Genomic DNA, 17029 nt, shown 5'->3' with positions numbered 1-17029 from the left:
TTTTTATCGATATTTCGGCAATATAAGGCCATCTGTTAGTTTCTTCAGAATGGAGAGAGAAAAGAACTCGTGTCTCTTTGTTGTACTTCGTTAACCCAAAACAGCCTGCCAAAACCCATTAAAAAGCGCCAATTTTTTCAAATTTAGCATGAAAACCGCCAAACCCCGTTTGAGCCTCATTTTGCCCGGCATCGTTTGGCTCTCTGTCCATACTCAACCGTGCTTGTAACAGGTGCTTCGTCGTCATGTGAGCGTCTGGGGCCGAGGGTCTATCCTTTTACCACCCCAGATTCACGATGTTCCCGGTAACAGGTGCTTGTAGCCTAACCAGGGAAGTAGGCCCACATGGACGTCGGCGTGGTTATAAATTTTGAAAACTTTCGATCGAAGAGACATAGAACTTCTGTTGTAGAAAGCATTTGGGAGACCTATGGTTAGCCTCCGGCTGTATGTAGGCCAAACTTCCGAGTTTCGGGGAATTCTTTTCAAATTCTTTGAACGCTGTCGTCAGGATGACGTCAAAGGCAGCAAGACGGCCCTGACCATAGGAAGAATGCCCGACTGTGGTTTGTTATTTCTTGTGACGGCGTTCCGTTGCAAAATAGCTGCGGTCACAAACGTGCGACAAAAAGCACCAAGTTATAGAGAGAAGTCTGGCCTGACGACTTTGTAGCAATCATGTCGTGTTTTTAGTATATAGCCTAACTAACTTCGGCAATAAACTCCAAACTGGATATTTTAGTTGTAGACAATGTTAGATGGGCTTAAAAGTTTACAATGTTTGTTATTCCAAATTAATAAAACGCGCCGGAATTGTTAAGAAAATTTTATTTTCTAGGTTCTCAGAACATCAAGAATTTAAGTTCACAGTAGTCAAGAAGCTGAGGTAACATCTTTTTATTATTTTCATCAACGGTTGTACCATCTTCAAGCCACCTAACGGGTGGAAGGTCTGCGCGTCTTGGATGATGAAACCAAGGACTGGCTGCTCTCTAGTAGCCTTCCAGTGTAGTGTGGGAACATCGTGAATCTGGGATGGTAAAATAGACACTCGGTCTCAGAGGCCCACAAGATGAAGAAGATTATTTTTATCTCAAACGGTAAATTACTCCATGATTAGGCAATACCCATGGCTTACCTTACTGTCAAAATAACTTCGTGAAACGCTGAGCAATTTATTTTCAAACCTGACTAGTACAGCCAATTGAAACCTTTGATTAAATAGCCGAGTCATACGGTAACTGAAGAATTAACAGCGATTGGAAAGCGTCTTCGCGTGTCTGCTAATTAACTATCACTAAGAAAAGGTTTCAATTTCGTTTATTTTTTCAATCGATATGACGTCATCGCGAGCCTTCTTCCGAGGCGGAGACCTGAATCTGATCCAACTTCACTTTCAGCTGATAAAAAAGTTGCTAAGTTTAATGGAATGAATTTTACTTAATGATCAAGACTATCAGACTACTCTAGAATTGTCCGTCATAACGAGGTGAAATCCACACTGCAATTCCTATTAATTTTGATTACGCCTCCAAAATACAAGGACATTATGGCTCGCATCAGAATACGTTCATGGCTCCAACCTGTTCTACAGGTATCATGAAATAAGCATATGTTTCATACTAACGGCGGGGATAGAAGTTATACTATAGTGATGTGGTCCGCCTAGACTAGACGGAAGGCTGCACGACGGCATTGATATGCTAATTGCTAACAACTGTCATCTTTCGTTAAATGAATAAATCCATTGATCTGTGGACACAAAAAGACCGGGAATGGGATAGTGCTGGCAGACTGGTTGCTCCTCGTGTGAGTTGAATGAACAAGCTATCCGAATTAATGATGAGACTTTTGGCATTGTTTGTTCATCGTTCTAGTTAAATCTCCTGTCAGCTAATTTCAGACCTCCTCATCGTATAAGTTATTACATTGATTCAACGTTGAATGTACTTCATTCTTGAAGGCTGCTTTGAAGCAGGAATAAGTTTCAATAATCAACTTTCACAGAAATGTTTTGAAATCACTTCCATTATCGAAACCTTGCCGTGAAACTCATTGAACTAAAGACCGACGTTGCATCAATGTAAAGACCTGAAAGTATTGAAACGGATTTGTTTTTCAAGCGGCATTACTTAAATATTATTGGAAACTTTCGTAGCTTTTCCGCTCAGCAGTTTTAGAAATATAAATATTTTTAACAAATTGTTTACAATTCTATTAACAAGATTGGATCGAGAGAAATTAGTCAAATAGTTATTATGAATATTTTTAAAATAAATGTCGAGCTCAGACAAAACCGTCCAACCGGGTATCTGGGTTTTCAACAGAAGGTGCTCCGGTGAGTCAAAGTATTTTCGTCGGAGAATCAAGAGTCAAGATATTTGTGGGTTTGTAATTATTGACCGGCAAACAAGAACAAAAATAACGACTTTCTCGATGACAGAGTGTTAGTCAATTTAAAATTATTAAGTAAATTATCACCTATTTACATTTTTACGCAAGTGCTTTCGCTCAAGTATAGATTCCTAAATGAAACAGGATGTTCATGAAAGAAAGCTACTCACAGGAAACAACTTATAAAGCCTTAAAATACTTCCACAACAGAAAATTGTGATAGTAAACAATCTTATTAATAGAACATGAACCTTCTCAGGGCAAACATAACTTCTTGCTGAGGCAATCATTTTCGGACGCGATACCCGCACTCATGAACAACATCGCCTTGTTTCTATCTAGAAATATTTATTTTTGCGATACATTAGCTACAATTAGCTGAACACTCAACAACAAATTGAAAGCAGCTCAGCCCCAAGCATTGCCTGCTGTTGGTTAGACCAGGTGTCGCCTAACTTTTCAACATAGACCCGGTGCTCTCTTTGTGTCATAGGGTTTGTTTAGTAACATAGATACAACGTTTCTTTACGCAAAAATGCAGGAACATGAAATCATTTTATATTCATTTCATTGTGGCTTTCAATGTTAGGGTGAGCTTAAATTTTCGCGCTTTTGAATTTCGAAAATTACAAGCTCACTGAAATGAGTGATGAATTTGAATAAATGTTGTTTAGGAAGGAAGTTAACTTTGCTCTGCCAGAGACGTAGGACATAGGTAAAGTACTGCAGAGCAAGGTTATACGATCTACCACAACTATAAACTACACAAACCCCAGAAGTTAATTGCTTACACCAACCAAAATTTAAAGACTTTATTGAAAATGTGAAGGGTGACAACATTGAGCGTTGTGTTACATTCACGATACATGATGCATAGAAATCAAAACACAAGTTAAATTCCAAACAAAGCAAACCTTGAATTGTGACGAAGGTGATTCCTCATTTACGCTTTTGCATGTCAGATCACGTGATCGACTACGGATCGTTACGCATGAACGCGTCAGTGCCACGTGCACAAGTGCGCTGCTGGCAGGAGCGCATCGAAGGTCGGCGTGTACGACGACAGCCGCGTTCTCAAACATAATCACCATGAAAACAATACATTAACAACAAGAGGAACTTTATCAACTTCGGTGACTGGGCGTACGACCGTGGTTCAAACCCTCTAAAAGGATACGCGATTCTCAAGAATGAGCTTCAAAAAGACTTTTTCACTCAAATGGTAAGAACTTTTCGATCACTCCATCACAGGATGCAACGTGTCAAGGTGATTCTAGATTTGTGCTCTTCCTGGTGGGTCACCACTTCCCTCTCTTGCTCCAGTCTTTCGGGGACCAGTGGAGATATTTACTCTCTATCTTCATCTTCCTCTTAGCCAGTGATCTCTTGTATCCCTCTATGACCTCATCAGTGAGGACAATGATGTACTGTCCCTTGTAATAATTGATGAGGTTCAGATGTTGCAATGTGCTGATGACATCTTCCTTCTTCACGCAAGTCTTCTCACAGATCTCGCTGCAACAAGAAATATTTTGTTGATAAATCAGACCCATCAACACTCTGACTAATGCCCTCGTTGAAATGAGGTCGTGGCCAATATGCTGCTGAGGCATAAGAAAGTCGTGAAGCTTTCAAACAGTGATGAAGTCGGACCACAGACACCAAAACCCATCATTTTTACATTGATTCCGATGTTGAATCAATGTAAAAATGATGGATTTTGCTGTCTAGGCGATACTTTTGATGATAAGGACACAGTCGATAACTTTGAAACGATTATCAAGCTTGAAATGCATCTTTCCTAAACAACTTTCAAATTTAAGTTATTAGTGCAAAAAAGTGAGCTGACAGTCCAAAGTCATGCAATCAAACGTATTTCCAACCATGTCTTCATCATATCTGTTGCTAAATGACCAACTACAAGCCTTGGTAATAATTAACTATCACAATGTGAATTTGTTGACAAAACAGAGCTAACTTTCATTTTCAAATATATTATGAAAGGTAAACATATTCTCAAGGCATAAATATACATCTAATTCCATTACAAGTGACAGTTTAAAAAAAAAACATACAGTCAACTAAAACTTGCCAAAGTTGTTTTGAAACATTGAACGATTGAACGTATATGAAGTATAAGCCAAACGTGTAAGCCACAAATACCAACAACAAAAAAGTTAATTGAAGAAATTAGCTGATCAAAGAAAAATCTTGTAAATTAGCAAAAAGCAGAAAAAGTCATCTTTTTACATAATTATAACATGACAGATGTACTGGGTTGGTTGTTGTTGTTTTACCAAGAGAGCGATGTTGACCCTGTGTTACCTTCCAACTCAACTGTTCTCATGGTTTGACATAAACAGGCGAGGAACAGCATGCTGAGAAAGTCTATCGTGATGATTCATGTAATTAAAACGTTATAATAACGTCAGGCGGGTTGCCACATCAAGGCGAAAGGGCATTTCGGAATGGTTGTAAAATGCAAACTATGCTATTCTTGTTTGCAAAGCCGATGTTTTTCACCCGATCTCGCATCAACAAGAGAGGGGAACACAAATTCTCATCCGAGCCACTCGAGGTCAAGTGGCCAACAATATTTTCATCAAATTTTCATGAAGTAAATGAAAGGGTATTTCGCGTTTGAACGCCGGAAACCAGGCATTGGTGTAACGTTTGTTAACGCAAATTCGCTATGAAACTGGCCATTTACTTCCGGTTTTGACAGTTGTTGTTGAGTTTTTATTGAGCGCAGATTGGAAAAATTAAAAATTCCTGAGTTTGACGTCACAAACAAGCACGATAACGTAGACGAGTGACGTGAAAATCAATGATGCGTCTTAAGTTCAGGATAAATTTCAACGCCTTGTTTCATTGGATTTCAACACGTAAAATGCAAAACAATGCAAGAAAGACGATTTTATAACCAGTCTATTAAACCAGGTCACAAAAGCAAGCAACATATTATTTTATAGCTTGTTATTAAATGACAGAAATAACAAGTATTTGATGGGGCTGGTGAAAACAAGACTTGGATTAAAACACAAACAGTGGCATTTCAAAAATGATGGACGAAAACAAGTGGTTTCGATCCGGGTGCTAAAGCGATTGTACATGCATCGAATCAACGTCTGTGGATGTTGCAAGACAAGTAGAAATACGCGGCTCGGAAGCTGAAACCGCAAACAGGTGAAAGTCAATGCAAAACAAACAGAACAAAGATATTTCCCATGGATGTGTTTTGTAGCCGCTCCATTCATGACGAGCGCACAACACAACAACGTCCGTGTGCATTTACCCCAAGGCTGTTCAGATTTCACGCTTGCATGGGGATTGGTGGGCTGGGTTTTTGTGGCAGCAAACGATATCAACTTTGCAAACATTAATCAAACGTTGCATCGATGTTATGAATGGGATAGCCAAGGTGTGATGATGTTGTGATGACCACTTCAATGTTCGACATGAAAGTGTGTTTGGGAAGTAAGGAAACTCCTAGCACAAAAAAACAATGTTGAAATGACGCAATTGAAATGCAAACCAACGTCAGATACGAATTTGTGTTGATCAAATATTGTCAAAACAAGATTCAGTGAAATTTCCGCAGTTCAAGTTGAGAGTTCGACAACAAAATCTTTTCCCAACTCCCAAGCCAAGCAAACATCAACAAAACTTGTCAGGCAGCCGAACACGGCTTGCCATCCACCCAGACTTCGCACATCAACTCAACCTGAGGCAGCACTAGCAGGTGTAAAAGCAATTTGTTTCGGCTCACAGTGCCGAGTATTAAAAGTGAGGTGACATAAGATGAAAGGTTTGGTAAACCGCCATCTCGTAACTACGCAATAAAAATGTTGCTGTTGTTGAAGCCTTTTCAAATACCACACCAAAGTCACGAACACAATTTAAAGCTGTCCACATTAACCACACTGAATATAAAACAAATATTAAGGAAAGTGTGAAAGGATGGATGGATGTCTTGTGAAACATCCCTACACCAATGTTGGTTTCGAAAACTTCGCTACAGTCGCCTGGGAAATTTCTGGCAGGTTCATTGAATCCGTGCATTCGGCTGGCGGGTGAACAACAAGATAGGTCAAAGCGAGTTCAAATTCAATGCTGTGAGCGAAAGTTGGACACTAAGCCGCGTTGAACCTGAAAACAGATCAGACCTCGGGCGGTACAGAGAGAATGGCACAATGGAAAGTAGAAGCCCGATTGACTTGTTGGTTTCACAAACTGGGGTTTCGAGAACTATTTACTTTCTCATTTTATGCTTTGTCATGGTCGGGCTGCTGATAAATTTAGCTACAAAAAGTTAAAGGTAAATACTAAACTATAAACAGCAGAATTTCCCGTAACTCGACTACGTCCTTCGTGACAACAACACAACAACGCTTACTGCCCAGATTGCAGCAAGTGGTTGCAGCTACGCTGTCACTAGACACTGGACAAGCTTCTTTATTTCCCCAACCCACACCATATTTTTTCGTTTTTGCTTCTTTCCCAACGTAGTGTAGACACAGGTTAAAACTTTAAAAATCCGATATTTAACGGGTATAAACCGTTCAAAGTGCAGAGGAATTGTGTCCGACAAAGTTATGGCCTATTGCCATCTGTGGGAATTTGACCCGGCTCTAAAAGCATTGTTACTTGACCAAGCGCTTTGTATCTGGCGGAATTATGCGTCACAATTCTTCCAGAAGATTTTTGAGGATAAAAACTTCATTACCTCGAGCGAAGTGATTACATGCTACCGCAACATATTCAATAATCATACGTGATGTGAGCATGAAAGAATGGCAGTTGATAGAGCAGAGGCCGCCGTATTGAGTGCATATTGTGTGGCATGATTGAAACATGAAAACAAAATATTGAAACAGATTAGTTAGTTGACATGCGGACCATCATCTTTGAAAGGAGCTCAGGAAATCGCAATAACGCCATTACTCACTTAATGGTGGTCTGTGGCTTTTCTTGTCCAGGTTCAGCTTTCAGGTTGACCAGTATAGTCAGGATGGCGTAGGTCCAGTAACTCCTGTAAGAGAGTAACCCCAAGTCTGATAGCGGCTTCTCTGGGGTCCCTGCCTTCCCCTCCATCTTGGACAAGGCGTAACCTGGGTGACAAAATAAGGATCGTTTGGAACATTTTTCGTCATTGTTAGGTCACTAATGCAGCAGTGGCATGGAGTCAAAAGGTATATAGACGAGTGGATGGAAAAGTAAATAAAATTAATAAAAAAATACAAATAAAACCCTAGTACTATGCAGTTAATTAGTTACATCAAATTCAGTTACTATTGCATGTTTCACTCTTCCTGGGAATCATGAGAAGGTCCTTATTCAAATACAGTCCTCGAAATTAGTGGCGGCACGCGGCAATTGCTGCCGCAAACGTCATAATGGCCATGCTGCTACGGCAATAAAAATGCCGTCGTAAAATGAGCACTCAATTAGGACAAAAATTGTTCAAAATTTCTTCGTGTGTTATTTACTCGCAGCGGGAATTTAATCAGCAGAAACATCGCACCAAGACCTTACCTCGGACTATTTTACTTGCTGTGAACACTCATGCAGTCTTCGAAATTAGCATATTTTTACTTCGTCAAAAACGTTGCTGAGGCCAAACGGCAGAAGTTGAATTGCCTCGGCAATTGCTGTGATCGTTTATTATGAAAAGTTTGTACCAAAACATGCAAAACGAGAAGCGAAAATATACTAGAGTAGCCTAGTCTATCACGACCGCACTGTTTAATTGGTTGTGATGTAGTAATATCAAAAGTAGCGATAAAGCGAGCAACGCGATACGCACGCTGTTACGGTAATTTACCTTAAGTAACTCACGGGGGAGCAGTAAGTTAATTTTGGGTTGATTCAACGTTCGAGTCAGCACAAATCGATTTAATTTTCCCGGCAGCTTATAACGCGTAACAATGCCCAATAAGAAATTTACGTTTGTTTTACATTATTTCGACATCTAGCTGGAATACTTGAAGACGCAAAACTGCCCATTCATGAACGCGCGATGCCATATGATCGGAAGCATTATTTTTCTTTACTGCCGAAGAACCGTTTATCCAATTTCGTACTACTTTTTTAACTTGACCCCGTAGCTTTTCTAATTCCGATTTGTTTCCGTCATAAAATTCTTTACAAATTTTTCAAAATGCCACCCTAAGTTTTCCTTGTGTTCCCCCTGTTTGATAACCTATAGCAGGTAAATTCCACTTTTAACTGTATCTTCCTTCACCATGATTAAATATTCGTAACGACACCGGTAAGCAATAAGCATTGGATGAGAGAATAACTTTTGCGTAACAATTGAGCCAGTATTTACAAGGTTGCAAACTTTTTACAGTTCACAAGAGCATTGTCAGCGCATAAAATAGCTTGCGTAATGCTCTGGGCTACCGCCATGTGACACGATGAAGAAGCGCATCAAATTTCGTTTGATTAAAGTATACGGCAATGGCCGTCGCAATCCAAGGTTTGTTGATTTGACGACGGCAATGTTTTTGCCGTCGCAGATGGAAGCTAATTTCGAGGGCTGCAAATATAAATTATATTTGAATAAGGACCTTCTGATGATCCTCTTTTAGGGTGAAACAAACTGTAGAGGTTTTTAAAAAGTAGTAACTGCAATTGATGAAATTTTCTCTAATTGGCTTTTTTGCTTGGCATTGAGTGGTAATGCATTTTTTGTAGTATTAATAGCAGTTATTGTATAGTTCCATGCATATAAAGTATATAACATTAGCATAAGAGTGCTCAGAAAAGCAAATCCAAGCTATACCACTTTTATCAACAAATGTATGTACAAACAGCACTTTTCATGTGATGATAACTATTGGCAGTACAGTTTTAAGATAAATATCATAGGATAAAATCTAAAACAAAGCATTAGTGCAGCGCAGTGTAATCTTGAATTGCACATGGACCTTTCCTTTCTGGAACAGCAGCCTAAGCCCGAGTTTGTCACAACACTAACCAACCACGTAACAAAAGTTATCGGTTTTACATTGTTTCAACGGTGCTGAAGAACAGCTTTCGTAAGCTGAATGTTTATTATGCGCAACAGAGTAAACAACAGCTACATCGGAAGTTCAGCAATCTCGCCAAGACATGTCTTGCGTAGCAACAAGAAATGGTTTCCAGTGAAATGTTACTTTCTTGTAAAAATAACGAGTTTTCAACAACAAGCACAATTCCAAGGATATGAGTGTGTGCTTCGTTTCAATAATTAAGTAAATAGCGATTGGCCAGCCACCAATCGACAATCACACACGAACCGTAAATACAAAGATACAATTGCTGTTGCAATGTCATCAGTTCGATGTGAAATCACTTGTCGAAGAACAAATAAAATTTTTATTTTAAACCGCAGCTCGCTCTGCTTTCGCAAATAGATGATTTTCCCAATTCCCTTAACATCGCTTTGTAATTGAACGGGCAACATTTCGACTTCTTCCAGTAACTAATAAGTAGCGAGATGCGAAGTTATTGTAACGGTAGGCGCAGTTGGCTGGGCAAACATAGCAACTTGCCACAGAGACACAAAGCAAATAAACGCTTGGTCAAAATCTCGGGCTGGAGCTTATAACATTCGTTTGTTATTTCATCGGCGTGTCTAGAGACGAGAAAGGAAGCATCAGCTGCAATGTACGACATCCCAGCGCATATAGAAACAGAAAAAGTGACAAAACCTTGCAAGGTTTAAAATGTGCATAAACATTTGTCTGAGGGAAAAGGTCTGCTACCAACTCACACATTACAGGACTAAACCTCATTGATTAGAGGCAGCAATATACTCTGCATTCGGTTGCTCTCTTTACCACAAGCCATTGGAACGGAGCTATGTTAGTCACCAATTCGTCCAAAGCAACTTTATGAGGAACCGGTTAAATCAGTCATTGTACAACCTCACACTACCAACAACACAGTTAATCATATGCTCTTCAAAGGGTATATCTTGTACTATGTTATAGTAGCATTGTTAAGACATTTTTCTTTTGGACTTCAGTTTAAGACGCTTGAAAGTGTTTGGTTTCAAACAAAAACACCACAAACCGAATTTGAGCTGGTTTGGTTTTGATTCTGGATAAAATTAAAAAAAAAAATGTTGCACTCCACGAAAAAAAGTTCTTTCAAGTGCTTTTACATTGCTGTAAATAAATCTGTATTGTGCCATGGTATAGATATAGCATTTAATAAAATCTTATCATTAAAACTGGACTACTACTACACACTACTACTGTAAACATGATGTCATGAAAACTCGATAATTACTGTGACACTTTAACGGTTAACCGTTAACCTATTAAACTATGAAGCAAATTTGTATTCAGCTATTCCAATGCAGCAAAACAAAAATAACATCGGAGTTTCCAAGGTAGCATCTCGTGGTCGATGTCGAACCGAACGTGCCAAGATCGGCTTTGTAGTTTAACGACAATTAATAATTTCAGGGGTTTCTTACTAACAATTCTGAAAATGAAGGCGGTCCCCACTAAAATGTCGGGTCAACTTTTCTACTTTTTTCATCAAGCGAAAGTCCGACCTAAACACTTTGAACCGAGACAGTGTCGTAGTAGAAGAAGTACTTCACAGACAATACTTTAACACCAAACTTCACTCTGTCAATCTCCGTGATCGGTCCTGCCAGTGATTCAATGCCTCTACAAGTATCCTATGTTAGTTTGAGGATAAAAATTTCACAAGCAACATCGATCCACCCTGATCCTACACAACAGCCATTGTCACTCAATGCCTTATTGCTTTGCTAGTACGGATAAGATAGCATTTTTTAATAAAACTTTAGTGGTCATCACCCGCCACCTAACGGATGCCAAGTTTGTGACACAAGTGTTGTCAAAAGTTATCACGGCTTTGGCGGGAGGAAAAATAATTGTACGCGTTGTGAAAAGGAATAACTTTGTGAAAACAATCTTGGGAAGGATATAAATGCTTCATTTCATTGCATATCAATCTTTCACGGAGTACAACTAAGAAAAATAGGATTTCAGTGACTTCTTGCGCTTTAAACTGGAATGTTAACCGAGCCAGCTCCCTCATAACCACTAAACACATGCATATCGACAACCAAACGTTGCGAGGGGTAAACAGCTGAACTATATATTTTTTTCACATATGAATGGCATGACGGAAAGTTTATATAGGTAACATAGGTGTGACGTCAATATGGGCAGTCAAACGCGGATACTCGCTTGCACTGTTGAGTGCTCAGTCTTTGTACTGACACAGTCTTGGACAACTAGATTTTCTTTTAACTTTTCGTAACTAGAGCTTTTTAAGTTTTCACTAAGTAGACTGGAATTAAAAGCTACCCCAATTTTTACAAATTAGATTACAATTGATGACGTGTGTGGTGGGTACGTTTTAGTGGTGATTGTGGAATGATACTTTAATCAGCAGTTACCATATTGGTGTTTTTATCCAAATAGAAAAAATATTTGACAACTGCGTCTAACTAATTCATTAACAGTTATGACTTTTGCTTGCCATACCGATGACGTAGGCTATTAACTTTTCGCTCTGTACATTTCTCACCAGTTCTTGGCAACAATTCTCTCAACTTGAACACAATTTGTTCCGCAATATTAAAAAAGTCGGACTGAAGGAGGAAGATGCAAGGGACAGGGTGAAATGGAGAAAAGGGATAAAAACAATTGCTGCGCGGAAACAATTGGCCACCCCCACTAGTGGGGAACAAACCGACGATGGATTATGATGATGATGAAACAAAATACAAACAAAATTAACGAGAGTTGTGGCCAAATTCAACATGAAAATCTATTGAGTAATACAGCATTTCATAGTGTTTGTAACGAACTGTGTAAAAAAAAGTTGTGGTAAAGTAGTTTGTTGCATGAAAATAAAAAAACGATGGCCGAGTCCAAATATCATGTCTTTTGTCGTGATAATGAAATGATGATCTAAAAAGACAGACTTCACAACAGTGAAGATGAAAGGTTTGGAGAGTATTTCTTTAGGAAGATACTCAAATCAACAAGAGAGATTGTCTAGCTCAAGAGCAACAAAACCCGAGTTGTTTACAACATTGTCAAGAACACAGAATTTCTAGTGTTTATTGCAATGGCTGAAATTAGACAACCTCAAGAACAAACGGAGATTAAATGACTAATAAACCTCTAAATTCAAAGCATATAAATGATGTGTATTTCATCATTTCATGGTTGGAAGTCAAATTTTACAGCAAAAAAATGGATGTAATGGGTGGACCGTGCATCACAATATTGCAACTCACTGAATTCTATAAGAAGTTTTCCAAATCCTTTTCTTTGATGAGGCGGCAAGGTAAGAATGCAAGCCACGTTGTAGTCCTCCGTGGATTCTTTCTCCTGGAAGATAAAAACGTGATAATGCGTTGGCAAGACTAAAGCTCCTATCACAAGCCAGGTATAGATTTATCAAGAAGAGCTGCCACCACTCTGAGCCAGAATGGATTTTCACTTTCCAGCAAGAAAACGAGAACACAAGAAAGGTCCCAGGTGGTGGGAATTATTTCAACGAAACTTACCTTAGAAAAGTATCCCACCAAGTGGAAACCTTTGGAGTCGTATTCGGTCATGACGTAAAACAGAAAAGGGTCTGTGTCGTAATAAAGTGTTTTGTGATCCAGGAAGCACTTGGCGAGCAGGCAGAGGTTCTGTGCGTATGCCTGTACAGAGAAGGATCGAAGTTGAACAGAGCCAGCAATACTCTACCAGTCTACAATTTGTCTGGGCTCAGCCGAAACAAAATCAAGGTTTCGTGTGAAACATTGAAAAGCGGTATACTTGGAAGAATTGTTGCTCAAAAACCCACTAAAAATGGTCAAACAAAGTATTGAAATACTATTTTATCAGCATTTAATAACAATTAGTTTGTGAATTGTGTAGATTTTAATTTAAAGAAAATAAACAAAACATTGTTCTTTTATTTTTTTCAATGTCTAATAATTTGTTTAGGGAGCAAGTCTTTTAGGCGCAGACAGTTAGGCGCCGGTCAAATAGGTGCGCACACTGTGGCGTCTGGATATTTAGGTGCGGAGCACTGTGGCGCCCGTTCATTTAGGTGCTATTCCTAGTAAAGTCTGCAGATTGTATCAGCTTGGCAGGTAGGGCAATGCTTTTCACACAAAATGTTATATTGAACAGAAAATATGTTATGGCTTCCGCTTTTCACACAAAATGTTGAATTGAACACAAAAATATATTGTATTTTAATGCGCGTGTTCGGCATTTATTTGTTGTACAATTTATTCGTCAATAAATTATTCAAGTTTCCGAACATGGCTGAGTTCACTTTTAGTGAGTAAAATAATAACTGCACTAAACATCAGTAAAAAATACACCATAGCCTATATTCAAGCGGGTGGTAGGCTTGAGTGAAGAGTAACTTAGTTTTCCGTCAAAATCCCGACTACGTTTAATAACGAGCACAGTCGCACCATTATGCTTGCAACTTGTAGCCAGGGTTCATATGCCCTATAGAAATGTATCCATGCACTAACTAGAGCGTTGTCTCATACGAACTCGTCACACGACCAATCCATCCCGAGTAGAAGTAATTGCGAAAGATAACAGATTAAGTAAGGTTCCATCTGGCTGCAACCTGTGTTCAGGATGCATAGCAAATGTCCTGTGGAGATGTGCTAATATCAAGAGTAGTAGAGCGTTGTCTCGCACCTCATCTCCACATGCGCATTAACAAAACATCATATTTTTCTGTTCAATATAACATTTTGTGTGAATAGCATTGCCCTACCTGCCAAGCTGATACAATCTGCAGACTTTACTAGGAATAGCACCTAAATGAACGGGCGCCACAGCGCTCCGCACTTAAATATCCAGACGCCACAGTGTGCGCGCCTATCTGACCGGCGCCTAACTGTCTGCGCCTAAAAGACGTGGACCCTTTGTCTAGTACTGTACTTCTACAACCATAATGAACTTTAGTAAAATTACAGTAGATATCAGCACAGTTTCACTGCAGGAAAACTGGCTGCTAATAAAGCAGCCTTGATGAAGACAACAAGAAACAAAGGGACATACTTCATTCGTAATACAGTTCACTGCAGTGCAGATATGCCAATATTTTGAACTTTTAAAGTAAACAATTTGCTAAGCGGTTTAATTTCTGCAAACTAGCCGTTTTTGATTAAAATTCAGTGACTGTATCCTGCAAGTAAGTGCAACCTTCTCTACTCAAACCAACCTTATTTTTGCGGCCATCGATCTCGAAGAAAGAAATATTTGATCGGCGGTAGATCTCGTTGCCAGGCGGGTACTTGAGTTGGCATTTAGTCTGTGGCAACAATACGCGGCGTGAGAAGCAGAATCGTGTCAGTAAATCAGCAAACCAAGTAAAGTAATACTTTTTCACATTTTGACGTTTCATTGACGTTACAAGTGCTTCGCGTGCCTATCCTGCCCGGGATAATTTTTCTCGTTCTGCTTACCACTGCGCTAAAGGAAGAATTGAGGTTTTAACATTTTGCATATCAATAGTTTGGTAGCACATTTCCAGTAAATTAGCTGCAGCTACACCACGACAACTCCAGAGTTAATGCAGGTTTTCTGCAGGAAGCCACTGTACGTGGTTTGTTATGGAAGGATTTAACCATTCTCGTCATAGTAATCACTTTCAACTCACTAGATGCCGCTGCAGACAGGAGACGCTTTTGACGTATTTAAGGCAGAACTCGCACAGATAAACAACGTCATATTTCGTCAGTTCAATCGGGTAAGGCGAGAAATACCACGGCTTCAAGCGGTACTTTCCCACTTCTGAAAAACAACATGAAGTTTGATGATAACAGTTGTTATTGTAGTGGTCAGATTACAGCTACTACTTCAACGTCATATAACTATTCCAATTCTATGCACCAGATAGAGCAGTTTCCTAAAGGCAAACCAGTTTCGATTTTTGTGGTACTCAGGCTTATGTCTGGCGGTCGAAGATTAGATTAAGAGACGGCAAGGAAGCTAATCTTCGTCAAGCATCCAATGCCTTCCGAGTGCTTTCACAAAGTTTTCTTACGACAAACATCGTTCTAGCTGCAACAGAGGAAGATCGTATACCAAACTATTGATACAAGCAGCAAAGCAGTGATCTGCCTGTGACCTGCGTGCTTGTGCAATGCGCATATCAGGTCTAAAACTAGCCAGAATAGCATACCATTTATTTTAGCAAGTGTTGAGGAGAAAAGTAAAAACACACAAATACAGCTTCAGCAGAGCGAGAGGATATTTTGTGGACTGGTAACGATAACTCACCAATGCACTTGATGTTTTTGATCCGACTCACTTTGTCTTCAGGCGCATGCACTGTCATGCTTCCTGTCTGTCGCGGGGCGCCATCTTTTAAGTCTTGTGACTCCTAGCAACAACAATTGATATAACTTGCAAAACCTGAACCACAAAATATATTCAAGGGTTCTAATGTTTGCAGGCATTCGTTCAATGTTGCCCGATGATTGGGGCTGATTTCAAACAGTTTTCTTGGAGTTACAAAAGGAGAACACAATTACACAAATGGTTCACTTTATATCTTCTTCGTCTACCAATCAAACGTAACATAAGCAAAGAAAAACTTTAATTGATTTTAAACCGCACACTATGAAAAAGGTAAGTGTGGTGACTACTAGTGATGCAAGCCGCGCCGCGTACGCGGCCGCTTTTGACTTTTTCGCCGCGTGCCGCGCCGCGTGAAAGGTTGACACGACAAAGCCGCGCCGCTTGCCGCGTAAACTTTCAAGAAATTAAACTTTCGTAAACGTAAACTTTCAAAAAATTAAACTTTCGTAAACGTAAACTTTCAACTTTTCAAGAAAATCAGTTATGAAACTGCAAATTTAAATTGGAAACACGGATCATTTTTTTCCTTTGGAAACCCTAAGCTGAAAAGCTATGCAAATGCAAATTGCAAATGGCTTGCAGTTGACAGGGTTTTGAGGCTGGCTTGTCAGGGAAGCTGTACGAATGTTTTTGGTTAATAGCCTAGCTGATTAGCTCAGTTATCAGGCTATAGGCCTAGCGCAACTACCGCATTAGTTACTATAACAGTTAGCCCAGTGAGTTCAGGCTATAAGTTTTACTCTTGTATGTGTAGTTCATATAGCCACTGACATTAAAATTGCATTATTGCTTACAAAAAGTGTTCAAAAGTACTGATACTGGATATAGATAGGAATATTCTATTTGTCTTAGTTTGTATTATGTCTTAGAACTTAGATGCATTGCTGATAAGAGAATATGATCTGGTTAGCCTAGCCAATTATTGCACAACTGTACTGGTAGGTTACCAGTTATATGCCATGAGTGCTTTTTGCTACAATTGACTTTCTAAAAAAATAACGCGTTAAAATATTTTTTAAAAATTTTGTAATTTGCGGTGTGCAGTGCAGTGTCAAAGTTCCAGATAAATTGCAGTGTGCGAAGCGGTGCGCGGATAGATGAGTCAGTTGCGGTGCGGTGTGCGGATAAAAATTTTGGGTTTGCTGCATCTCTAGTGACTACTGACTACGAAAGCTCAAATATGTGCACAAGATGGCTGCTAATAGTTGGAAGAAAAGCCGCAGAATTGAGTTTGTGATTTAGAGCTGATAAGTTTGGCTGCA

General features: G+C 39.4%; 1 protein-coding gene across 2 annotated transcripts in view; it reads right to left on the bottom strand.

Annotated features, from left to right (window-relative positions):
• Window positions 1-2389: 2389 nt before the first annotated feature.
• The window catches only part of LOC145783877 (histone acetyltransferase KAT5-like), a 30619-nt gene continuing 15979 nt past the window's right edge, over window positions 2390-17029 (bottom strand). For both annotated transcript variants that reach the window (XM_082595633.1, XM_082595632.1), the window contains exons 6-12: window positions 15687-15789; window positions 15064-15197; window positions 14626-14715; window positions 12947-13087; window positions 12674-12767; window positions 7343-7505; window positions 2390-3909 (exon numbers count right to left, since the gene is read on the bottom strand). In XM_082595633.1, the coding sequence (XP_082451759.1) occupies window positions 3693-3909; window positions 7343-7505; window positions 12674-12767; window positions 12947-13087; window positions 14626-14715; window positions 15064-15197; window positions 15687-15789 (942 nt within the window). In that variant the 3' untranslated portion in view covers window positions 2390-3692. The remainder of the gene's footprint in view (window positions 3910-7342; window positions 7506-12673; window positions 12768-12946; window positions 13088-14625; window positions 14716-15063; window positions 15198-15686; window positions 15790-17029) is intronic.

Source organism: Aplidium turbinatum, chromosome 15 (genome assembly GCF_918807975.1).
Source record: "Aplidium turbinatum chromosome 15, kaAplTurb1.1, whole genome shotgun sequence".
Lineage (NCBI taxonomy): Eukaryota > Metazoa > Chordata > Ascidiacea > Aplousobranchia > Polyclinidae > Aplidium > Aplidium turbinatum.
The sequence above is the reverse complement of the archived record's forward strand: the minus strand, read 5'-3'. Positions and strand labels throughout refer to the sequence as shown.